We start from the raw sequence: 26,841 nt of genomic DNA on the forward strand, positions 1-26,841 counted from the left end.
CATCAAACTTTGTGCCTCTTGCAGGGAAGTTCTCTCTTTCCTGGCTGGACTGACCTCAGCTGTTGTAGTGGAAATTATGACACACGGGTGTGATACACCCTGATCCTGTTCATGTCGCGTGACATGTCTGGATGTGATGCACTAAGGACACATGACTTCCATTGGATGGTATGGCAACAACCTCTTTAATCAAAACTTGCCTCTCTGAGGACCGTGGCTTCACAAATCTTCGTTTTGCATTTATCTGGGGGAGAGGGGTTCCCCCCCCCCCCATGGCATATCTCCTTTCTAACTCATTTGACCCAATTACTGTAGCACTTTTCTACAGTTTTTGCAACCACATCCAAAGCGATCTACCTAGGGCAACGGAGGGTTAAGTGACTTTACCCAGAGTCACAAGGAGCTGCAGCGGGAATCGATCCCAGTTCCCCAGGACCAAAGTCCGCTGCACTAACCACTAGGCTACTCCTCCACTCATTCCACCAATAAGAGCCAACCTCATCAGTGATGTCACAATGGCTTGATTGCCTGATACTTGGCTCACTTCTGATATTGTGATGTCATAAGGGAAAGGGGGAAAGGGAACTGGGACTTGATATACTGCCTTTCTGAGGTTTTTGCAACTATATTCAAAGCGGTTTACATATATTCAGGTACTTATTTTGTACCAGGGGCAATGGAGGGTTAAGTGACTTGCCCAGAGTCACAAGGAGCTGCAGCGGGAATCGATCCCAGTTCCCCAGGACCAAAGTCTGCTGCACTAACCACTAGGCTACTCCTCCACAATCCTTCTGAACCCACCAGTCAGGGGCGTCCTGGCAATGTCTGTCACATCCTCCCCTCGGGGGCTGAGGACGCTGCATTCACAGTATCCTCAGCTGGCCCTGGGGATGTGGTCAGCAAATTATACCCAGGTGCTTTGCAGGGCTGAACGCAAAGCACCTACCATTCTTTAGACTGCTAGATGATGAAGAAACTGTTTTGTCATGGGCTAACCCTAGTGACTTTTCAGGGTTTTTCTTTCCAGTCTTATTGCTTTTACTTCCACTGTCTGTACAGTGACGTTTAGCATGTGTTTCTATATGTCTAGCATCTGGATTTTTAGCTTGTGTGGTTGTCCTGTAACTTTCAGCTCTCTCTGTATCCTCAATTACTGCAGAGAGGAATTGGCAGATAAGATCAAGCTGTGATGTCTGTAGCTGTATGAACAGTGTTTGAACCAAGGGACTTTGAGTCCAGTTTCCAAAGAAATGTGACCCATTTTTATTCCAAAGCAGATCTGAGAAATCTATATGACATTTTGTTGAAAGTAAAGGGTTATAAGACTTATGAAATTGAATTAAACTTTTCTCTAATGCAGCAATTTCATTGACCTCTGAGGTGATTCTGTTGTACAGTGGTTGATTGACTGTCTCTCTGCATGGATTGTGATTGCCACTTCTGCAGCAAACCTCAGCCCAGCTAAGCTGTGGCACGGAAAAGCTGAGCTGGGAACTTAACCCAGGTCTTTCCACGTGGCATTGTGACAAGCCTACTCCTTGATACGCTGTCCTCACTTGGATTTCAGGGCTCTGTTCTTTCCTGGTTTTCTTCTTATCTCTCCCAGCATACCGTTAGTGTATACTCTAGTGGATCCTTCTCTACTTCTATCCCACCTCAGGGATCTGTCCTGGGACCTCTTCTTTTCTCCATCTATACTTCTTCCCTTGGTACTCTGATCTCATCCCATGGTTTTCAGTATCATCTTTACGCTGATGACTCCCAGATCTACCTCTCCACACCAGAAATCTCAGCCGAAATCCAGGCCAAAGTATCAGCCTGCCTGTCTGACATTGCTGCCTGGATGTCTTAGCGCCACCTGAAACTAAACATGACCAAGACTGAGCTTCTCATCTTTCCCCCTAAACCAACCTCTCCTCCTCCCCCATTCTCTATTTCTGTGGATAACACTCTCATCCTTCCTGTCTCATCAGCTCGTAACCTTGGGGGTCATCTTCGACTCCTCCCTCTCCTTCTCTGCACATATTCAACAGACTGCTAAAACCTGTCGTTTCTTTCTCTATATCATCACCAAAATTTGCCCTTTCCTTTCTGAGCACACTACCAAAACCTGTATCCACACTCTTATCACCTCTCACTTAGACTATTGTAACTTGCTTCTCACAGGTCTCCCACTTACCCATCTCTCTCCTCTTCAATGTGTTCAAAATTCTGCTGCACGACTAATATTCCACCAGTGTCGTTATGCTCATATTAGCCCTCTCCTCAAGTCACTTCACTGGCTTCCTATCTGTTTCCGCATACAGTAAAAACTCCTCTTATTGACCTGTAAGTGCGTTCACTCTGCAGCTCCTCAGTATCTCTCCACTCTCATCTCTCCCTACATTCCTCCCCGGGAACTCTGTTCACTGGGTAAATCTCTCTTATCTTCACCCTTCTCCTCCACCGCTTACTCCAGACTCTGTTCCTTTTATCTTGCTACACCTTATGCCTGGAATAGACTTCCTGAGCCGGTAAGTCAAGCTCCATCTCTGGCCGTCTTCAAATCTAAGCTAAAAGCCCACCTTTTTGATGCTGCTTTTATTAACTCCTAACCCTTATTCACTTGTTCAGAACCCTTATTTTATCATCCTCACTTTAATATTCCCTTATCTCTTGTTTGTCTGTCCTAATTAGATTGTAAGCTCTGTCGAGCAGGGACTGTCTCTTCATGTTCAAGTGTACAGCGCTGCGTACGTCTAGTAGCGCTTTAGAAATGATAAGTAGTAGTAGTAGTCTTTGGGATTCCGGAATCTTGCTACTCTTTGGGATTCTGCACAGAACCTTGCTACTCTTTGGGATTCCGGAATCTTGCTACTCTTTGTCCTTTTCTCTTATTTGTCCTGTTTGTCTGTCCTAATTAGATTGTAAGCTCTGTCGAGCAGGGACTATCTCTTCATGTTCAAGTGTACAGCACTGCGTACGTCTAGTAGCGCTATAGAAATGATAAGCAGTAGTAGTAGTTGTCTTTGGAATTCCGGAATCTTGCTACTCTTTGGGATTCCGGAATCTTGGTACTTTTTGTCCTTTTCCCTTATTTGTCCTGTTTGTCCTAATTAGATTGTAAGCTCTGTCGAGCAGGGACTGTCTCTTCATGTTCAAGTGTACAGCGCTGCGTACGTCTAGTAGCGCTTTAGAAATGATAAGTAGTAGTAGTAGTCTTTGGGATTCCGGAATCTTGCTACTCTTTGGGATTCTGCACAGAACCTTGCTACTCTTTGGGATTCCGGAATCTTGCTACCCTTTGTCCTTATCCCTTATTTGTTCTGTTTGTCTGTCCTAATTAGATTGTAAGCTCTGTCAAGCAGGGACTGTCTCTTCATGTTCAAGTGTACAGCGCTGCGTACGTCTAGTAGCGCTATAGAAATGATAAGTAGTAGTAGTATTTCTGCCCTCTAAATACATCTCACAAGGGAGTTGGTGAGAGTGGTATTCAGGTCTGTGGATAAGTCCTCAGCCCCCAGCAGACACACTAGGGATGTGCATTTGTTGAAAGAAATTGGAAATATTAATGACGTTATGCCATGTTGGAAGAATGTGGGCTCTGACATGATCCTGCCTGTGTGGAAACAGCAAGTTGCATCACAGGAGAGGGGCCTGGTGCAGCAGCATGTAAAAGTCACTGCTGAGAAAACTGAAATATTTGAAAGGTACACTGGGGGGGGGGGGGGGGGGGTTACCATATGGCTCCAGAAAAAGGAGGACAGATTGAAAGCTATATCACGTGTTTATGTATGCTTTTGATCGGTACGTTTCATCATGTATTTAGATCCAAATATTTAATGTTACATCATGTGTTCATTTATGTATTTGGATCAGTACGTTTCATCATATATTCACATCTTATTTTTGTTACATTTGTACCCCGCGCTTTCCCACTCATGGCAGGCTCAATGCGGCAGGCAATGGAGGGTTAAGTGACTTGCCCAGAGTCACAAGGAGCTGCCTGTGCCTGAAGTGAACTCAGTTCCTCAGGACCAAAGTCCACCACCCTAACCACTAGGCCACTCCCCCACTGTTGCTACTATTGGAGATTCTACATGGAATGTTGCTATTCCACTAGCAACATTCCATATAGAAGTCGGCCCTTGCAGATCACCAATGTGGCCGCGCAGGCTTCTGCTTCTGTGAGTCTGACGTCCTGTACATACGTGCAGGACGTCAGACTCACAGAAACAGAAGCCTGCGTCAGACTCACAGAAACAGAAGCCTGCGCAGGACGTCAGACTCACAGAAACAGAAGCCTGCGCAGCCTTCTACATGGAATGTTGCTAGTGGAATAGCAACATTCCATGTAGAATCTCCAATAGTAGCAACAGAACCTCAAATAGAAGCAACATTCCATGTAGAATCTCCAATAGTAGCAACATTCCATGTAGAATCTCAGAGTAGCAACATTCCATGTAGAATCTCCAATAGTATCTATTTTATTTTTGTTACACTTGTACCCTGCGCTTTCCCACTCATGGCAGGCTCAGTGCGGCTTACATGGGGCAATGGAGGGATAAGTGACTTGCCCAGAGTCACAAGGAGCTGCCTGTGGCTGAAGTGGGAATCGAACTCAGTTCCTCAGTTCCCCAGGACCAAAGTCCACCACCCTAACCACTAGGCCACTCTTCCATTTCAGTTTCCAATATTTGTTACACAGTAATAACGGTTTATATTATTTCATATCTTTATAAGTCACATTATGCATTTTAATATATTGTTTACATTGTAATATTTACATTTTATTCATCTGTCATTTTTGAATATACATTGTACATGTCTGTGTTTGTTTTATGTAGATTCATCAAGACCCCTGAGGCAGGCCTTCGGGCCGAAACACGGCTGTGTCGGGTCGTTTTTAAGTACTTTTTAAAAAGATATATTTGGCATCCTCTTTGGATTCACCTCACTGGCTTTCTTTTGCTTCTCCAGAAAAAGAAAGGACAGATTGAACCAGTCTGGGTTTTACTTCCATTGCTTTCAATGGAAGCAAAGCCCGGACTGGATCAATGTGTCCTCCTTTTTCTGGACCGATTTGGTAACCCTAGCCCAGGGGGAGGGGGGTCAAGATATGTTGGCTCAACTGCAGAGGAGAGATGCCAGGAGGGATTCGGAATCCTGCCAGCCACATCACAGATGGATCTGTGACCATGCCACGGGGGAGGGGATCTACAGATTCCTGCACACACTGAGACAGACCCAGGACAAGAGCAGGTTCTTGAGTTGACGAATGTGGCGTGGCAGCTGTAATTGTAACACTTAAGACAGAGAGGTGGTCTGTCCTTCCTGTAGTCCACCCTGTAAATGATCTGTGAGCTAATTTTTTCACCAGAGCTAATTGGATTCTCTTCGCGTCACAAAATTATGGTAAAAATTTGGCATTTTGCAGAGTTGAACCATTACTAGTCTGGCATCTGGCTTAAGGTTCCCACCTCATGGATCATCTTGTCCCATGGGTGCTTGTGTAAAACATAACCTGGACCGTGGCTGTGCTGTTTGTACTAAATTCTGCATGGAAATACTTTCAAAATGTGATATTCCCCTCCCCCACCCAAAATTTGGCATTCAGCCCAGAGTTCATTTGGACGTCCTGAGTTTTTTCAAATTTTTGGTTTGTTTCACAATAAGAATTTTTGAACCTAAACTACTTGACTTGATGCATATTAATTGATCGTTAATGCATACCCATTTTTTTTAAAGGCATACTAACACCACATGAGCATTAACAAATGCACAACCGCAGCCTCGGCTGAGCCTCGACCACTTTTATCCCATTGCATCTCAAGGCACCACCAGCTGTCCATAATCTCATCTCATTTATTGTAAAAATATATATCCCACTCTGCCTACAAAGCTAAGTGATTACACAAGGTCGAAGAGATAAATTAAATGAAGTTTAAACAAATAGCAGGTATGGAAATTAGCAGACAATGAGGGCTTGTGTCTAAGGTCCAGTGTTATCCTTAGATAAAAGCTAAGTGGCAATTTTGTGAGGTGGGGAATTAAAATTTATTAGAACAATGGTATTGGGGACTGTTTCTCTTTCAAGTGGTATTTGAGAGGTTGGTTGAATCCTTTGTAAAATGTGTGGGTATTAGGCCTGGATTATTCCGTTTTTGATACGTGCTACAAAATGTCAGTGGCCTGTGGGTCAAGGCTTGCTGATGTGTTTGTACCCCTTGTGAAGGACCTGCGCTCTGGTTTGTTCAGGAACGCCTCCCTCCCCCACAGACGTCCGGGGATTTTTCCAGGAAATCCCACGGAAGCTCATGCGCTGCTCCAATCTCCTAGGCTCCTCTCAACCCCGACTCAAAATAATGACTCAGCAACTCAGTCAGGGCCATATGTATTTATATCAGTTTATGCAAAGCAATTTCCCAAAGGTTCAACAATCACAGCAGTTCGTGTAAAGCATTTCAAAGGGTTAAAAAAAATCCCCAATAGTTCATGTAAAGCAATTTCCACAGGGTTCAAAATCACCACCCACTGGGCCAGTGCTATCTTCCAGCCACCTCTCCCCATTGGACGCTCCATGAAAAACAGCTTCTCAGCTCCCCTTTGGAGAAAACCACCTTCTTCCTTTCAGGGGCGTAGCCAGACACACAATTTTGGGTGGGCCTGGGTCCAAGATGGATGGGCAGAAGAGCCCCACCCCATCCCATAGGTAATTTGGTCTCTCCTTCTCTCACCTGTGTGCCATATGGTCTCTCAAACATCCCCCCTCTCCCGCATACCTTTTCAATAGCAGATTTCCACCAGTAGCGAGCAGAAACTTATACACACTGCTCATGTTGGCCAACAGCCTTCCCATGATGCAACTTCCTGTCTTTGCATAGGCGGGAACACGTCACAGGGAAGGCTGTGCGAGAATGTATCGGTCACTGCTCGCTGCAGGCGAAGATCTGCTATTTACAAGGTATTGCAGGAGGGACAGCTGTTGGGAGTTTTTGGCTGGTGGGGCTTGGGGATCCCTGCCAGCCCACATCATAGGTGTGCTGCTACTGGATGGGCCTGATCCCAAAGTGGGTGGGCCTGGGCCCACCCTTGGCTATGTCACTGCTTCCTTTTTTTCACCAAGCTGCCAACTGCTGCTTTATCTCACCTTTTAGTTTAGCTAGAGCTGAGGTATCCATGGGCTCCTCCTGTTCTCTTTCCTCTCCCTTTTCTGCCCCTTGCCAGTCCATGGGTTCCTCCCCACACCCCTCTCCCTGCTGCCCCTCCTTTCCTTGATTGGGCAGATTCAAGACCTCCTCCCCTAGCCTAGTTCTCTGTGTCAGGTTTTTCCAATTCTCCCGCCCTTGTCCTTCTCTCAACCTCCTCCGGGGGCTGATGGGAATGGAAGTCCCTACTGCGATATGCCTCCCGGGACTGCTGGGAAACGTAGTCCTGCATTAGGTTGCGCTCCTCTTGGGGACTGGTGGGAGTTGTAGTCTTTCTCCTTTCTCCACTTCTCCGGGGAATAGGGTCTGCTCCTTTAGCCCTGTCTTCCCTCCTAACCCCCTCATATTCCTTACACCCTGTAACTTGTAACTGCTCTTGAAAGGGAGGCAGTTTGGATATTTCACCTCTGCCTGGGTGTTTTCCCTTCCTTGATGTCTAGCTGCCTCTTAGAATGCTTTGAGTCTCCATGTGTGTTTTGTGCCCTGTGAAAACTATCAGGCTTGTAAATCCTTGCGTACGTTTCCTCAGTAAAAGAAAAAAAAAAAGCCCCTAGGTAAATGCTGGGCCGGATTTAGGAGGTCTTTCACAAAGTCGGTTCTTACTGGACACTAAATCAGGACTACCGCCGACCTAACGTGGCCGCTGGCGGTAGTTCTGACCCAACTGCGCGCCATTTCTGGGGGAAAAAGAAAATCCTCAGAAATGGTTTGCGTGGTGGTAACCCGGTGGTAATCGGGCATCGCTGGGTTACTGCAGGGTCCCTTATCGCCAGCTCAGTGGGTGGCGGTAAGTTAGGGGTTCCCCACCGCATGGCCACGCGGTAAGGGTTCTCTTACCACATGGGCATGTTTGTCTGGGGGCTTTTGACCTGCTGTGGTAAAAAGGGCCGTGGCGTTCACTATTGCAGGGCCCTTTTATTTCCTGCAGCTTAGCAAAAGGACTCTTCAGTAAAGGGTAAGGTTACCATATTTGGTCCCCCCAAAAAGAGGACACATGTCCCCTCCCCTTACCTTACTCTACTGCTCTGGTGGTCTAGTGACCTGTTCGGGGCAGGAAAGAGCCCCCTCTTTCCTGCCCAGAGCACTGCCCTACATTCTCTGATTTCCCACTGCAATGCTGACGGTCCTGGTGCCAATTGAAAATGGCCGCCGAGAGTTAAAGCAGCCTCGTGAGGTCTGAGTGCTGATGGTCCCGGCGCTGATTCAAAATGGCCACCGAGAGTCGGCCGCTTCAACTCTTGGTGGCCATTTTGAGTTGGTTCCGGGACTGTCGGCATTGCAAGGGAAAGTCAGAGAATGCAGGGCAGCGCTCCGGGCAGGAAAGAGGAGGCTCTTTCCTGCCCCAAAGAGGTCACTAGACCACCAGGGCAGTAGAGTAAATTAAGGGGACTAGGATAAGACACCATTAGGCCCACCTGCCAGCCTGCCCGTTTGTTCAGAAATCCAGACAAACGGGCAGGCTGGCAAAACCCACCCGGTTGCCCGGCCATGTCCTCAAAAAGAGGACATGTCCGAGTAAAACCGGACATATGGTAACCCTAGAAAAGGGGCCCAAGTTAGGTGCCATTAAGATCTGTTCTAAACTAGTAAAGGATGCTGTATGCAGATCACGCACGTGTCCCCTGAGAGGGAATGCTCCTGCCAGGGTCTGGGGAGAGGGGAACGCTCCCGGGGTTTGCAGGGAGAGAGACGGGGGGGGGGGGGGGGGGAATGCTCCTGAGGTCTGGGGAGCAGGGAGAGACAGGAATACTCCTGGGGTCTTGGAGTGGCAGGTTCAAAGGAAGACTATTTCTGGGTCTGGGAATGGGAGGAGAGACGTGGATGGGGAGGGGTTACAGAGGCGGATGCTGTAGACAAATTCTCTGTGTTAAAACTAGTGTATGTGTGACTGAAGGTTTGCCTAGGGTGCCCGGTACCCCTGACTGGCCCTGTACATGCTTTGCTCACACAGTTCACTGTTGCCCATACACACACTTGTACAACATACTCTGTGATTCGCTGGTGTCTAGCAGGCTGACACACCTTGAGATCTCTGTGCTGGTGGTTGTCTGCCAGCTGTGAGAGCGCAAGGGATTTCCTGTTTAAACCTGTGTGTTAAAGTTAGCACAGACCTTTGGCTTGAACAAAGCTTACTCCTGCGCCTGTGTGTGTGTTTTCTGGCAGCTCCTCAGGAGGGGGAATGTCCTTTTTCCTGTGGTCTGCTTGGTGGTGTCCCTGCACGTTCTGGAACCACCACGGACCACGTGTGTTTGTACTGTGAACACAGAAGCTGGCCTGGGCACAGAGCCGGCCATTTCCGAGACAGAGCGGTGAGGGGCTCTGGCGCCAGGCAGGGAGGGACCGAAGACCAGGAGTGTTACAAGCATTTCTTTGTCTCCCTCCATGCCTGGTTGTAGTCTGCTCTTGCCTCTCAGTATCATATTAACAACACAGGCAAGTTTGTACCTCTGCAGCTTGTCTGCTGTTTTCACCCACATGTAGTTGAGTGGATTGAGTCTCGCTGGAAAAAAGTGGCAGCCTAAGGGTTCTTGACAGCTGTGTTCTGCTGGATTTTAGAGAGCCCTAGGGACTGTTCTGGAAAGGGATTTGATATACTGCCTTTCTGTGCTTACAATCAAAGCTGTTTGCATATTATATACAGGTAATTTTTTGTACCTGGGGCAATGGAGGCTTAAGGGCCTGTTTTACTAAACCAAGGTAGCGATTCCCCATGCAGCAAATGAGAGGAAGTCCATTCAGTTCCTATGAGCTTCCTCTCAATTGCTGCACCAGGAATCACTAGTGCAGTTTAGTAAAAGAGACCCTAAGAGGCATATTTTCAAAGCGCTTAGCCTTCCAAAGTTCCATAGAAACCTATGGAACTTTGGAAGGCTAAGTGCTTTGAAAATCTGCCTTACGTAACTTATTGAGAATCACAAGGAGCTGCAGTGGGAATGGAACCCAGGTTCTCAGTTCACTGCACTAACCATTAGGTTCTTCTTCCACTCTGGCAGGGTATCAAAAACTGCAGGAACTTGTGAAACTGGTCTCCAATGTTGCCTTTTATTTTCTCACTATGGATCCTTTGTGCTTGTCCAAAGGTTTTGCTTTTATTTTATTGTGTGTATGTATATATATATATGTGTGTGTGTGTGTATATATATATATTATATAGTACACACACAATTTTTTTTTCATACAATTTTTATTGGTGGCATGGAGAAGAAATTGTTATATTTGCCTATTGTTGTTTTATCTATCAGTATATCAACAAGAGAACATCGGATCCATATGAAACACACAAAAAAAACAAGCAATATTTTCAATAAGAAGCAAGTGAAAAGGCCAACGTATCTACCTTTCAGAATAATGTGACACTCTGTCTTGAATTACTACTACTACTACTACTACTATTTAGCATTTCTATAGCGCTACAAGGCATACGCAGCGCTGCACAAACATAGAAGAAAGACAGTCCCTGCTCAAAGAGCTTACAATCTAATAGACAAAAAATAAAGTAAGCAAATCAATTAATGTGTACAGGAAGGAGGAGAGGAGGGTAGGTGGAGGCGAGTGGTTACGAGTCAAAAGCAATGTTAAAGAGGTGGGCTTTCAGTCTAGATTTAAAGGTGGCCAAGGATGGGGCAAGACGTAGGGGCTCAGGAAGTTTATTCCAGGCGTAGGGTGCAGCGAGACAGAAGGCGCGAAGTCTGGAGTTGGCAGTAGTGGAGAAGGGAACAGATAAGAAGGATTTATCCATGGAGCGGAGTGCACGGGAAGGGGTGTAGGGAAGGACGAGTGTGGAGAGATACTGGGGAGCAGCAGAGTGAGTACATTTATAGGTTAGTAGAAGAAGTTTGAACAGGATGCGAAAACGGATAGGGAGCCAGTGAAGGGTCTTGAGGAGAGGGGGGGTAGTATGAGTAAAGTGACCCTGGCGGAAGACGAGACGGGCAGCAGAGTTTTGAACCGACTGGAGAGGGGAGAGGTGACTAAGTGGGAGGCCAGCAAGAAGCAGATTGCAGTAGTCTAAACGAGAGGTGTCAAGGGTGTGGATGAGGGTTTTGGTAGAGTGCTCGGAAAGAAAGGGGCGGATTTTACGGATGTTGTAAAGAAAGAAACGACAGGTCTTGGCAATCTGCTGGATATAAACATCCCCAAAACCTTTTCCTCAGAAATATTTCCTCAAATTATTACTTTAAAAGAAGTGAAGCCTGTGAAAACCAGTGGCATAGCCAGACAGCCAATTTTGGGTGGGCCTGAGCACAAAGTGGGTGGGCACAAAATTTTCTCCCCCCTCTCCCCAAAATTGGCTGTCTGGCTACCCACTGCCCCGACCCCCCCCCCCCCCCCCCCAAGCCACTGCTGCAGGTTTCTCCGGCACCACCTACCGGCACCCAATGGGCCTTCTTTCCCCTCCCTCGGGCAGCGCCAGCCTAACTGTACAACAAAGCTGCACGGCACCGGGTCTGTCAGCATGCTGCCGCTAGCTCCTACCTTGTTATCTTTCGGCAGAGGTGTTAGTTCTGCTGCTAAATCTGCAGCGGATCCACACGGTGCCAGGGCTGTCTCTCTGTACACTGCTGCGACTGCTTCCTCTGCGTTAGCCCCGCCTCTTCAGAAAGAGTATCGGAGGTGAGGCGGGGCTAGCGCAGAGGAAGCAGTCGCAGCAGCGTACAGAGAGACAGCCCTGGCACCGCGTGGATCCGCTGCAGATTTAGCAGCAGAACTAACACCTCTGCCGAAAGATGACAAGGTAGGAGCTAGCGGCAGCATGCTGACGGACCCGGTGCCGTGCAGCTTTGTTGTACAGTTAGGCTGGCGCGCGCTGCCCGACAGAGGGAGGGGAAAGAAGGCCCATTGGGTGCTCCGTTGCTGGGTGGGCCTGAGCCCAAATTGGTTGGGCCCAGGCCTACCCGTGTCTTTGCCCCTGGAACTGGGATTACTTTAATCAGTGTGACTTGAATTAGAGACTTAAGTATATGTATTGTTAAATAACTTATGGTTTTTAAAAGAGAGAGAATGTAATCAGATGTATTATTTCTAACTAATATTGGACAATACGTATGTTTTCAATGAAATGATTTGACTTTACACCGTATTGGCCTTGAAGAAGCCAACCAGATGATCAATGTGGAATAATGAATTAGACAAGTAATATCTGGGGATAATCAGGTTAATACCACGTTTTTTTTCTGTTTACTGTTTAACTGATCTCCTTGTCTTGTTTCACTCTCCCTATTTAGTGGTCTAAGGAAGAGAATAGAATTACCTGACTGAAATAATTCCTATATATTACTTTCTCTGTATTTCCGGCAAGTTGTTTTATCGCTTGTAAAAATTTAAATGGTTATAAATAAAAAAAATAAAAAAAAAATAAAAATCCCCCAAACCACCTTCCATATATCCCACCCCCAAGCCACTTTTTCATGTAAACATACACTTACCCTTGAAAATGAGTGTTTTCTGTACGTTTATGCCCCCAACTGTGTTAGAATTGCCCGTCTAATGGGGATCCTGTTTCTCCATCCTTCTTCACAAGCGGGGGCAGTGACATAACATCTGCACATGAACTGCAGGCTTCCCTCTGCCACGTCAGGAAACAGCTCAAGTGAGGGTGGAACGTGGCAGAGGGAAGTCTGCGGAGCTGGCGCAGGTGGTTGATGCGTGTCACTGCCGCTGCCTGTAAAGTAGCTGAGGTACACGGGAGATGGGGGATGGGCAGGTGGCTGTGGCTGCAAATGCCAGATCTGGGAGCAGAGGAGAGGCAGCAGGATAAAGTGTGTGTGTGGGGGGGGGGGGGCTAGTTTTGGAGTGGAGGCCTAGTGGTTAGGGTGGTGGACTTTGGTCCTGGGGAACTGAGTTCAATTCCCGGCACAGGCAGCTCCTTGTGACTCTGGGCAAGTCACTTAACCCTCCATTGCCCCATGTAAGCCGCATTGAGCCTGCCATGAGTGGGAAAGCGCAGGGTACAAATGTAACAAAAATAAAATAGATACTATTGGAGATTCTACATGGAATGTTGCTACTATTGGAGATTCTACATGGAATGTTGCTACTATTGGAGATTCTGCATGGAATGTTGCTATTCCACTAGCAACATTCCATGTAGAAGGCTGCGCAGGCTTCTGTTTCTGTGAGTCTGATGTCCTGCACGTACATTGGTGATCTGCAAGGGCCGACTTCTACCTGGAATGTTGCTAGTGGAATAGCAACATTCCATGTAGAATCTCCAATAGTAGCAACATTCCATGTAGAATCTCCAATAGTATCTATTTTATTTTTGTTACATTTGTACCCTGCGCTTTCCCACTCATGGCAGGCTCAATGCGGCTTACATGGGGCAATGGAGGGTTAAGTGACTTGCCCAGAGTCACAAGGAGCTGCCTGTGCCTGAAGTGGGAATCAAACTCAGTTCCCCAGGACCAAAGTCCACCACCTTAACCACTAGGCCACTCCTCCACTGTTGCTACGTGCAGGACGTCAGACTCACAGAAACAGAAGCCTGCGCAGCCTTCTACATGGAATGTTGCTAGTGGAATAGCAACATTCCATGTAGAATCTCCAAGAGTAGCAACATTCCATGTAGAATCTCCAATACTATCTATTTTATTTTTGTTACATTTGTACCCTGTGCTTTCCCACTCATGGCAGGCTCAATGCGGCTTACATGGGGCAATGGAGGGTTAAGTGACTTGCTCAGAGTCACAAGGTGCTGCCTGTGCCTGAAGTGGGAATCAAACTCAGTTCCTCAGGACCAGAGTCCACCACCCTAACCACTAGGCCCATGCCCCTCCCATGGCCACGCCCCCTTTTCAGTGTGCAACAATATAAAATAGCATGCAGGCAAAAACATGCTCAAATCCAAGTAATTGCCAATTAACCCCAATAACTGGTATTAATTGCCTTGATAAGTGATTATTTTGCATATGCATCTCTGGATCATGCCCAAACTTTGGCGTGCAAATTTCAGCAACCATTATAGAATCCAGGGGTTAACAGTAAAGAACTTTCCTGGGTGGTATGGGACTATGCTGGAATGCCCTAAATAGAGGACAGGCTTTGCACTTACCATAAATTCATTTTTGTATCTAACAGGCGGTAAGTGCAAGACTTTACCTCAGCTGAGTAAACGGACCCTCTAAGAGTTTCCACCCAAGGAATGAGGAAAAGAACACATGACTTCATATGATAAACTCTGGCTAACAAGATAAAGAAACTAAAATGTAGTGTGCCATGGATTTAAAAGAGAAGTGAATATATAGGGACCGCAAAAGTGAAAGAGGGATATAGAACAACCAACTGAACAATGGATGTACTTTTGTTCATTGCAGCCCCACAAAACCCAGGTTCACACAGTTATAAGAAATGTAGCTACAAACACAAAAAATGCCTGAATCGATCACCAGTGACACAGACACAGGGCTCTGACAGTCAGCTATGCAAAACCTTGCTTGACATTTTTTTATTTTGGTACAAATGTTTTTAAATTATGCTGTTTAAACAACAAAGTTAGAATGCAGAATTTAAGGGTTCCCGTTTTTTCCCCAAGCGTCTGTCTGTTGAGGGGAGACAGTGCATGGTGTTGGTTGTCCTCTCCACATCTTTATTTACTGTTGACGTTTCATAGCCCTCTGTCTTTTTCATACTGACATGTTTGGGTTTTTTTTTTGTTTCTTTTATCTAGTTGATATTCGTGAAATCAAAGAGATTCGGCCTGGCAAGAACTCGCGGGATTTCGACCGCTACCAGGAGGACCCATCCTTCAGGCCGGAGCAGTCGCATTGCTTTGTTATTCTCTATGGGATGGAGTTCAGGTTGAAGACGCTGAGCCTGCAAGGTGACACCCTGCCCTTCTTGTTAAAGCTTTTGGGGTGGGGGAGCACAGGAAGCTCTGTGGTCTGGCGTTCAGCATTCTGACAGTGATGAATCCTAGATATGGCTCTTCTCCTCTCTCTTAAAACACTGTGTTTCTTTCTCTTGGGTAAGGGTGGTAAACTCCAGTCCTTCAGAGCTGCAGACGGCTCTGGTTTTCAGGACAGTCGAACTATGCACGTAAACCGGGATTTTGAGTCGCATGTATGCAAAGCTTCTCGTGAATATTCATAATGGAAACTAGACCTGTTTGCTTCCCTTGAGGATCTGAGTTTGTCCTTTTGGCTGCAGTGCTATCAACCTCCTGGAGAAGATATGTCATAATTTAGAACAGCTCTGGTCCTCGGAGGTGGCAGACTGGTCCGGTTTTCACAGCAAGCAAAGTATAGAAATGAATCCAGTGATGGATACTAATGTACGCAGGGACTCCCAGAGGCTTCCAGTCCTGTGGTTCAAAGAAGCCACAATGAGCTGGCAGCATAGGGTACAGTTGGCATCTCCTCCAACTAATGGCCCAACTTATTGTGTGTTACCACTTGGACTGGAGGGTGGGAGAACTGAAGTACAAAGTAGCTGTTCTTCTGGGTGCCAGTAGAGGACAGGAAAATGTGTGTGTGTGTGTGGGGGGGGGGGGGGGCATCACAAAATGTCCGGGAGGCTTTAGGCGGGCAAGAATGAGGTAATATTGGGAGAAAACGGTAAACAAGGTTGGGGTGAATGCTGGATCGGGGAGGGGACATGAAGGAAGCCCTGAAGTCATCAATGCAAATGTCTGTGATGAATATTTAATGGCGTACTTCCTGAAAACCGAACTTATTTGTGGGCTTTGAGAACCCCTTTGACTGCAGTTCTCCGAAGAGCCCAATTCTCTAAGGTACCTAATGGGATCTGGAAGATGTGAGGGATTTTTTTCTCTGTTTTTGGAACTTGTTTTGGAGTTTGCGTTGCCGCTATATTGCCATCTTCCCCTGCTAGGGTAATCCATTTCCTGAGTTAGACGAGATGCAGATGCTGGCCAGCTGCCAAGGTTAGATGTGGCAGTAACAGAAACGAGTGCCAACTGGGAGGAAGACGTGCCAAAAAAATGTGAAAGTGGAATTGGGGAATCTCTGTATCTGCAATTGGTATTGCCATCTGGCCCTCATTATGGGACCCTTTTACAAAGCGACGGTAAGCCCAACACGGGCTTACTGCTCGCTAAAAAGGAAGCACCAGTGGCAGTTCCCACTCCCCCCCCCCCCCCCCCGGCGTGCTGCCCGGTTACTGCCAGGTTAGTGCGGGAGCTCTTACCACCACCTGAATGGCTAGCGGTAAGGGCTCCCCCTGACATGGCTGTGCAGCAAGTGCTTCACTTGCCGTACGGCCATTTCCTAGAGAAAAAGAAAGACTTAACCTTTTACCCGCTGCAGTAAAAGGGGGCATCGGCGCACGTCAAAAAGACGCACTGACGCCAGTGCAGGCCCCCTCTTGCCGCAGCTTGCTAAAAGGGGCCCTATGTGTCACGTGAGGGTATTTTGTTACGGGGGGGGGGGAGCCTATAAAAATGTGCAAAAATACACCAGTTTTACAAAGGCAATGAAGGCCCCATGTTTCCTTATAAAACAGTGGCTTAGCCAAACCCAGTATTTTGGATGGGCCCGGGGTTAACTTAGATGGGCTTTTCCACAGCAGGCCACGCCTCCTCGTACCCGAGATATATAAATAAAATAAAATTTTCACCTACCCCACATCAATCTCTCTCCTCAGCAGCGTCCTGGCCTCTGGCCGCCTGTTGCTGAACCTCGGCCCTCCCCAATGTACCTTATAGGCGTCCCTGGTGCCTGCAGTGATTCATTATTGCTGCCTGTGCCTCTCCTATTGGCTGGGTCCTTCCCTCACTGACATCATTTCCTGTTTCCTGTCTGGCAAGACCCAGCCAATGGAAGCCTGTGGGGCTGGCACAGGGGAGGGACAAGGTTCAGTGCCAGGTGGGCAGATACTGGGATACCATGGAGGAGGAGGAGAGATGTTGATGTGGGGTGCCAGTACTGGGTGGGCCTGTGCCCCCACCCATAGCTACTCCACTGTTATAAAACTGTCCCCGATGGAACACAAGTGCTCTCATACAAATTCCCACCTGCTCTAAGGCTGGTGTCCGTTATACGCACATGTTCGATGTGCATTTCTATGTAGTTTATAAAGTACCTGTATACATAGGGTGGTGGAGGGGGCACAGTTACAAATAGCGCCCCCTGGAGGGAAATTCTATAAGAGGGCATGTGGTAGGAACCTATTCTAGAAAGTAAAAGAGGTGCCTACTTTATCTTATAGAGCACTAGTGTGACTGGGTATATGGAACGGGGGAAGCTCTATGAATGGTGCTGAAAATGCGCCAGTAAAAAAATCGGCGTTCCGTGGGACTTAAGCCAGCTGAAACCTGGTATGAATCCTGGCGCCCAAGTTGGTTGAGGATCCCTCTGCTATTCTGAGCGCTGTGTGAATCTTTTGTGAAGGCCTCTGACCCGCCCATGCCCCTCCCATGGCCACACCCCCTTTGAGTTGCACATGATCTAATTTAGCCGCCTTTTGTTACAGAATAGCACGCAGCCAGATCGGCAGCCAAATCATAATTACTGCCAGTTATCTCCAATAATTAAATGATTGGAGCCCATTAGCTAATTATTTTGGGCACCCTGGTGTGGACGCTTGCGTCAGTCAAAGAACTGTATACGTTTTAGTGCCTCAGTGCTGTAGATACCTGCATAAATTAACAGTGTTCCATACATTACTTGCATAATTTGAGCCCCGCCCAGGCTCCATCCCTGTGAACCCCCCCCCTTACAAATACCTGCTGTGTGCTGGTGTGTTCTAAACATTTGGGTGCTTAAATGGTAGAGCCAATTGCCCTCAGTGGCATAGCGAGGGCGGCTGCCACCCGTGGTGGTTCACCGCCCCGGGTGCAGTATGATACCCCCCCTCGGCACATCAAATCCCCCCTCGGCGCATCACCCAAGCCCCCCCCCCCCCCGAGTGCATTCTTGCCTGCCGTGTGCACGCGGCTGGGGGGGGGGGTGTCTGTTCCGCTGGTTCCCTGCTCCCTCTGCCCCGGAACAGGAAGTAACCTGTTCCGGGGCAGAGGGAGCAGGGAACCAGTGGAGCCGACACCCTCCCAGCGGCGTGCACCCGGGGCGGACCGCCCCCCACCGCCCTGCCCTTGCTACGCCATTGATTGCCCTGATATTATATAACCGTCGGTAGTATGTTGCTCTGCCTCTTCTTTTCCAAATCTGTACCCCGTACAGATTTACAAGAGCCATTTTTCTGTGTAGAACGCTTTGTTTTCTAAAATTTCACCTAAAAGGAGAGCAGAATTTATACTGTGTGGATCCTGGCTCTTTCCTTTTTGGGTTTCCAGTGGGTGTCACATTGTTAACCCTGTGACATTTACCTCCTGACACTGAATTGTGAAACTCTGCTTTTGTTCTCCCTTTTGGTAATGAGATTAAACCATGCATTTTGTTGATTAAACCTTGCACTCAAGTTTCTGGGCACTCAGTCTCTGAGGGAGCCGTGATGGTTCTGGATAGGAAACTGAGCAGGGCTGGTCTGGGATCCCTGAGCTGATACTTTCCTGGAACTTGTCTCTCCTCGCTTCACAAATTGCAGCTTAGCCAGGCACAGGCGCTTTCATTGTGCAGAGATCAGTCAGGTTTTCAGTGACATGTTTGTATACACTGTCTCCCTTGCATGCTACTTGGGTCTCATGAATATTCATGTGGATATCCTGAATGTGCTGAAAACCAAAGGCTAGGGGTGTTGAGGGCTGATTTTGGAAACTGCTGGTCTGTGCCACTGCAAAACCAAATAATTTGGACAGCGTAGCGAGCTCTGTGGACCGCATTCTGTGTGTGCGTTTCTTGGCCACTTACTGTAGAAGGTGGCGTTTGTCCTTGCAGTAACATGAGAAACCAGGTCCCCACCTTCACAGTACCAGCCTAGAAACAAAAGATTTTTAAAAACCCACTGATTTTCAAATCTGATGGTGTTTCCCAGCCTCGCTGGTTCCAGAGCTCATTCAGAGTCATAGCATTGGGGTGAGAGGAAGCAGATTTTGGTTTATTTTTATTTATTTTTTTATTTCCATTTTGCTCACACCTTTTTCAGGTAGTAGCTCAAGGTGAGTTACATTCAGGTACTCTGGATATTTCTCTGTCCCAGGAGGGCTCACAATCTAGGTTTGTACCTGGGGCAATGGAGGGTTAAGTGACTTGCCCAGAGTTACAAGGAGCTGAGTGGGAATCAAACCCAGTTCCTCAGGATCAAAGTCCACTGTACTAACCACTAGGCTACTCCTCCACTAGCAACATTCCATCTAGAATCTCATATATTTATTTAGATTTTGCTCACACCTTTTTCAGGTAGTAGCTCAAGGTGAGTTACATTCAGGTACTCTGGATATTTCTCTGTCCCTGGAGGGCTCACAATCTAAGTTTGTACCTGAGGCAATGGAGGGTTAAGTGACTTGCCCAAGATCACAAAGAGTAGCGGTGGGATTTGAACTGGCCACCTCTGGATTGCAAGACGGGTGCTCTAACCACTAGGCCACTCCTCCACTCAGCAACATTCTATGTTGAATCAACAATAATAGCAACATTCCATGTAGAATCTCAAATAGTTGCAACAGAATCTGAAATAGTAGCAGTGGAATCTCAAATAGTAGCAACATTCGATGTTCCACTGCACTGTAGGCTACTCCTCCACTAGGAACATTCCATGTAGAAGCCTGCCCTTGCAGATCAGCAACGTGGTGGCGCAGGCTTCTGTTTCTGTGAGCCTGACGTCCTGAACGTACGTGCAGGACATCGGACTCACAGAAACAGAAGCCTGTGCGGCCACGTTGCTGATCTGTAAGGGCAGGCTTCTACATGGAATGTTGCTAGTGGAACAGCAACATTCCATGTAGAATCTCAAATAGTAGCAACAGAATCTCAATAGTAGCAACATTCCATCTAGAATCTCATATATTTATTTAGATTTTGCTCACAACTTTTTCTGTAGTAACTCAAGGTGAGTTACATTCAGGTACTCTGGATATTTCTCTGTCCCAGGAGGGCTCACAATCTAAGTTTGTACCTGAGGCAATGGAGGGTTAAGTGACTTGCCCAAGATCACAAGGAGCAGCAGTGGGATTTGAAGCGGCCACTCTGGATTGCAAGACCGGTACTCTAACCACTAGGCCACTCCTCCATCCCAATCTTGTTACTCTTTGGGGTTCTACATGGAATGTTGCTACACTTTTAAATTCTGCATGGGATCTTGTTATTCTTTAGAATTCTAGAATCTTTATTTAGATTTTGCTCACACCTTTTTCAGTAGTAGCTCAAGGTGAATTACATTCAGGTACTCTGGATATTTCTCTGTCCCAGGAGGGCTCACAATCTAAGTTTGTACCCGAGGCAATGGAGGGTTAAGTGACTTGCCCAAGATCACAAGGAGCAGCAGTGGGATTTGAAGCGGCCACTCTGGATTGCAAGACCGGTACTCTAACCACTAGGCCACTCCTCCACTAGCAACATTCTGTGTAGAATCTCCAATAGTAGCAACATTCCATGTTCCGCTGCACTAACCACTAGGCTACTCCTCCACTAGCAACATTCCACGTAGAAGCCTGCCTTTGCAGATCAGGAATGCGGCCGTGCAGGCTTCTGTTTCTGTGAGTCTGACGTGCAGGACGTCAGACTCACAGAAACAGAAGCCTGCGCAGCCTTTTACATGGAATGTTGCTAGTGGAATAGCGACATTCCATGTAGAATCTCCAATAGTAGCAACATTCCATGTAGAATCTCCAATAGTATCTATTTTATTTTTGTTACATTTGTACCCTGCGCTTTCCCACTCATGGCAGGCTCAATGCGGCTTACACGGGGCAATGGAGGGTTAAGTGACTTGCCCAGAGTCACAAGGAGCTGCCTGTGCCTGAAGTGGGAATCAAATTCAGTTCCTCAGTTCCCCAGGACCAAAGTCCACCACCCTAACCACTAGGCCACTCCTCCACTGTTGCTACTATTTGAGATTCTACATGGAATGTTGCTATTCCACTAGAAGTCGGCCCTTGCAGATCACCAATGTGGCTGCGCAGGCTTCTACATGGAATGTTGCTAGTGGAATAGCAACATTCCATGTAGAATCTCCAATAGTATCTATTTTATTTTTGTTACATTTGTACCCTGTGCTTTCCCACTCATGGCAGGCTCAATGCAGCTTACATGGGGCAATGGAGGGTTAAGTGACTTGCCCAGAGTTACAAGGAGCTGAGTGGGAATCAAACCCAGTTCCCCAGGATCAAAGTCCACTGTACTAACCACTAGGCCACTCCTCCACTAGCAACATTCCATCTAGAATCTCATATATTTATTTAGATTTTGCTCACACCTTTTTCAGTAGTAGCTCAAGGTGAGTTACATTCAGGTACTCTGGATATTTCTCTGTCCCAGGAGGGCTCACAATCTAAGTTTGTACCTGAGGCAATGGAGGGTTAAGTGACTTGCCCAAGATCACAAGGAGCAGCAGTGGGATTTGAACCGACCACCTCTGGATTACAAGACCGATGCTCTAACCATTAGGCCACTCCTCCACTCCTGTACAATGTAGGGAAGGACTGTGCCATAGGTACAGCACAAGAGGTACTGGGAATAGGTGTAACTCTGGTGAAGGGGCAGCAGTCCAGGCAGATGCCTTATGCAGGCTTGTTCTCATGTCCTGTTGTCTTTATCTTTCACAGCCACATCTGAGGATGAGGTCAGCATGTGGATTAAAGGGCTAAACTGGCTAGTGATGGACACTCTAAAATCAGCCACGCCGCTGCAGATTGAAAGGTGAGGTTACATCTTCTAAATGTTCCTTCCCTTCCATTTCCTCCTGGTCTAACTCTCTATTTCATCTGTGGAGATGCTAAAATCCTCCCTACCCCTTAAAAATCAAGTGAAGGCAGGGGAGGAGATAGTCCTGTCAGCAGTGCAAGTTGAATCCCATTGCTATCCAGGCAGGTCTCGGAGGGTAACTTGCACACTGAGAGAAAACGTACGCAGACTGTTCGTCGCAAGGACGTCTCTGATGAAGAGCTGGAGGAGGTTGCATTTTGTACACTGAGCTTTGATATGGTGAGCTGTGGTTAAAAGTGACCTTTTTCTTCTCCGGCTGAATCGACCACAGTTTCTGGTCTGGTGAAGGCACTGTGATAACCAGGTTACAGGCCAGTTCTGCAGTTTTCACATTTCTGTATATCCAGAATTGCAGCCGTTAAGAGAGTAACATGCTAACGTCCCGGTGACGCTTACGGTCCTTTGTACCCGCGGGACCGCATGCTGTTTTTAAAAGGGAGGTTCCTCACAGAGTTTCCTTTTGAAAATCCTGCCTGCCTTGAAGCAGGGTGTAAAGTACATGCCAGAATGTTCTCTGCTTGTACCTCGCCCCCCCCCCTCCCCTTTTCAGCAGAGAAAATGTTGTGAACTGTGTATACACTTCTTTCTTTCATCTGGGTGGGGGAGGCACGGTAATCGGACTGCGTTTCTTCATGCAGATCAACTGTTCACCTCCATAAAAATGTTTCATTACTATCCCTTAAGTATAAGATTGTCCGGTTCGAGAGGACTTGTCAGCAAAGTCCTTATGCGGTGGTGTCTCCAGACGGTTTCTTTTCCTCACACGACACAGCTCTAGGGTGTGAAATGTAATAGGGGCTATTTATTTATGCATTAGATTTACTGCCTTTTTGAAGGAATTCACTCAAAGTAGGGTAGAGCAAGAACAAGTCAAACATAAACCATAGACAATTATAGCAGTTAAAATAGTCAAACAACAATACAAAGTATGGCATAGTAGGCTACATTAGAACGTCAAAACAATAAGCAATAAAATATTTTAATGAACAGCATAGGGTATAAGCAAAGCTGGAACCTATAGATTAATAAGATAGAGTAATAGGAGTGAGGAAATAAGGTGCTAATTTAAAGAAAGTTGCAAATGAGGTCAAAATGGTGCTTGAAAATGATTTTAGCCAGGGTAGGAGTGGGTAGACATGTCGTGTTTGTGCAGCCGGTGTCACTCCTTGTGTGTGTGTGTCTCCAGCAAGTTAGTTACTTCTTCCATTAAAGACAATTGCACAACAGGCCCCTCAGTTTAGGCTCCCTGGTAATGCAGTGTGAATGCACAAGAATAGTGTTCATTTGGTAGCCAATATTACTATACATTTAGCCCCCACACCCCCACCCCCACCCCCTTTCCTTTACACCTGCCATAGACCTGACGTAAATGGGAACCTGGAGTGCCCTCCTTTGGGAGGTGGTGGAGATGAAAACAGTAATAGAGTTCAAAAATACGTAGGATAAACACACAAGAATCCTGTATAGAAAGCGTAGAACCAAACATCTTAGCGGTGAATAGATGGCAAAACACCAGGAATTGGGAAGCGAAGCCAGGGCAGACTTCTATGGTCTGTGCCCCTGATCATGGTTGGACTGATTTGGATGGCCTGGAGTGGGGCTTTGATGACAACTTCAGTAGTTGGAGAGCAAGGCCAGTGCCGGGCAGACTTCTGTGGTCTGTGGCCTGATCGTGATAGAACAGATTTGGCTTCCGTAGCTGGAGAACAAGGCCAGTTCTGAGCAGACTTCTGTGGTCTGTGGCCTGATCGTGATAGACCAGATTTGGCTTCCGTAGCTGGAGAACAAGGCCAGTGCTGAGCAGACTTCTGTGGTCTGTGGCCTGATCGTGATAGAACAGATTTGGCTTCCGTAGCTGGAGAACAAGGCCAGTGCTGGGCAGACTTCTGTGATCTGTGCCCTGATCATGGCTGGACAGATTTGGATGGGTTGAAGTGGGGCTTCGATGACAGCTTCAGAAGTTGGAGAACAAGGCCAGTGCCGGGCAGACTTCTACAGTCTGTGCCCTGAAAATGGCAACGACAAATCAAGATCAAGTATTCGTATGTAGTATCAATTTATGCTATGAATGTATCTTGTTGGGTAGACTGGATGGGACCGTACAGGTCTTTATCTTCTGTCATCTACTATCAGTGGCGTACCAAGGTGGGGGCGGTCCGCCCCGGGTGCACGCTGCTGGGGGGGTGCCGTGGCGCGCGCCTGTCGCCCTGTCTCCGAGGCAGAGGGAGCAGTGAACACATGCGAACTCGGAGGCGACAGGCGTGTACTGCAGCACCCCCCCCCCCCCCCAGCAGTGTGCACCTGGGGGGGGGTCATTTCGCGGGGGGGGGTTGCCGCGCTGCACCCGGGGGGGGCGCATCGGCGATCCGCCCCGGGTGTCAACCAGCGTTGGAACGCCACTGTCTACTATGTTACTAAATGTATGCCCCCCGCCTGTAGCCCAGCTATGCTCTGCCCAAGTGAACATCCCTCTTACAAATGTTCTGCTTCACATGCAGTGAAACCCAAAAAAGCAAACAATGTTTCGGAATTATTAGGAAATAAAAAGAGACTAAACCAAAGAATATCATAAAGCTTCCGTATTGCTCCACGCTGAGACCATACCTTGAGTATTGTGTGCAATTCTGGTCACCGTATCTCAAAAAAAGATAAAGTGGAACTGGAAAAGGTACAGAGAAGGGCACCAAAATGATTACGAGGATGGAAGACTAAAGAGGTTAGGGCTTATCATATCTCTCCTCGGCTATCTCCAGTGCTGTAGCGGGGGCGGCTGGCACCCGGGGTGGGTCACCGCCGTGCGCCCCCCCCCCCCCCCCCCCCGGAGCACATTGTAACTTACTTTGGCAGCGAGGGGCGGGCGGGCGGGAGGACCGATCCGCCCCCGAGCCCACGTCGCTGGGAGCTGCGTCGGCTCCATTGGTTCCTTGCTCTCTCTGCCCCAGAACAGGAAGTAACCTGTTTCGGGGCAGAGGGAGCAAGGAACCAATGGAGACGACACCCCCCACCCCTCCCCCCTTCCTACGCCACTGACTATCTCTTCTCCAAGCTAATGGAGGCTTATAAAATCCTGAATGGAGTGGAGCATGTAAATGTGACTTGATTGTTTACAAAAAGTGCAAAGACTAGGGGACACTCCATGAAGTTACACAGCACATTGAAAACAAATTGGAGAGAGATTTTTTTAACTCTTGTGTATAGTTTAGCTCTGGAACTTTTTTTTTTTCCTAGAGCAAGTGGGAAAAGCAGTTACTATAATTGGGTTTAAAAGAGGTTTGAGCAAGTTCCTGGAGAAAAAGTTCATAAACCATTAAGGTAAACCTGGTGGAAGCCGCTGCTTATCCCTGGGATCGGTAGTATGGAATCTTGCCGCTCTTTGGGATTCTACCAGGTACTTGTGACCTGGATTGGCTACTGTTAGAAACAGGAGACTGGGTTAGATAGACCCTTGCTCTGACCCTGTAGGGCAACTCTTATGTTTTTTTAAACATTTTGGGCACTTAGACTCCTAAATGTTAGCAAACAGTGTAAGCAGCTTGCCGTTAATGTGGGCAGAAACCTTGTGCTGAGCCAACAGCTCTCCAGATACTGAAACCCGGTGTTCCTGGCAGTATCTGCTCATAGTGCCATTCCCAGCCCAGGACACTATGCTACTGATCCAAACAGCCATTCCGTAGCCACAGGTTTGTGATACTCCTGATCGTATTTCGAGCCTTTGAACGTTCTCGCAGAGAGAGTCCAGAATCTCACCTCGCCATTGGTGGTTGGCATTCATTATAAAGAAAGTTATATGCACTGATATTCAATCGGTTAAGTGCAGACAAAATTTAACCATAAACCCAGTGGCGTTCCTAGGGGGGCTGACACCCGGGGCGGATCGCCGATGCACCCCACCCCCCCCCAGGTGCAGCGCTACCCCCCCTTGGCAAAAGGACACCCCCCCCCCGGTGAAAGAACCCCCCGGGTGCACGCCGCTGGGGGGGGGGAGGTGCCGCGCGCCTGTCCGCTTCGTTCGTTTCCATGCTCCGGGGCAGAGGGAGCACAGAACGAATGTAGCGGACAGGCGCGCGACACCCCACTCCCCAGCGGCGTGCACCCGGGGCGGACCGCCCCCCCTCCCCCCCTTGGTACGCCACTGCATAAACCATTAATAAGGCGGACTTGGGGAAAATCCACTGCTTGTTCTTGGGATAAGCAGCATGGAATCTATTTTGCTTTTTTTAGGATCCTGCCAGGTACTTGTGACCTGGATTGACCACTGAAAACAGGATACTGGTCTTGATGGACCTTTGGTCTGTCCTAGTATGGCAATGCTTACGTACTTTTGCAGGTGGCACCATAGTAGATTCATGTATATCAAAAAGTAAGTCTACAAATATTATCTTAAGAGAATTGAAATAGATTGGATAAAGATGCATCAAAAACATTAACAGTAGGATTTCCTGCCAACATGTATCCGGGTGTCTGTTGTTTTGGAAAACCTTGGTCCCTCTGAAGACCACAGAATCATCTCTGGATGGAAAATATAAACAGAAGCTTATAGGACTTGAACTAGCAGAGCTGGAACTCCTCACTTCATCAGGTTCTTCAAGGTAGTCTTCAGCGGGAAACACAACTAAAATGGTGTCAGGACCAAAAGAAGCCATCGGGTGTCGGTATTTAATTAAGGAGGTACCTGACGGTCAGAATAGTTGCAAGAATTGGATCCAGATCATGCAAATCTACAAGAAGGAGAAGGAGTAACAAGCAAGAAAGGGAGGAAGTCTCCAAAGTGAATGAGAGAGGGAGGAGAAGAAGAGCAAAGAGCAGGATGGATGAATGTAGGGATGGAGTGGGCAAGAAGGGAAAGGGGAACGTATCCCTGGAAGGAGGAAGAAAAGTGC

The 26,841-nt window shown here is 47.6% G+C and overlaps 1 protein-coding gene across 3 annotated transcripts in view; it reads left to right on the forward strand.

The window, feature by feature from the left end:
• PLCG1 (phospholipase C gamma 1) overlaps positions 1–26,841 on the forward strand; it is a 190,798-nt gene that overhangs the window by 55,848 nt on the left and 108,109 nt on the right. For all 3 annotated transcript variants that reach the window (XM_030211878.1, XM_030211879.1, XM_030211880.1), the window contains exons 2-3: positions 14,854–15,006; positions 21,802–21,895. In XM_030211878.1, coding sequence (XP_030067738.1) covers positions 14,854–15,006; positions 21,802–21,895 — 247 coding nt within the window. The remainder of the gene's footprint in view (positions 1–14,853; positions 15,007–21,801; positions 21,896–26,841) is intronic.

This window comes from Microcaecilia unicolor, chromosome 8 (assembly GCF_901765095.1).
Source record: "Microcaecilia unicolor chromosome 8, aMicUni1.1, whole genome shotgun sequence".
Classification (NCBI taxonomy): Eukaryota; Metazoa; Chordata; class Amphibia; order Gymnophiona; family Siphonopidae; genus Microcaecilia; species Microcaecilia unicolor.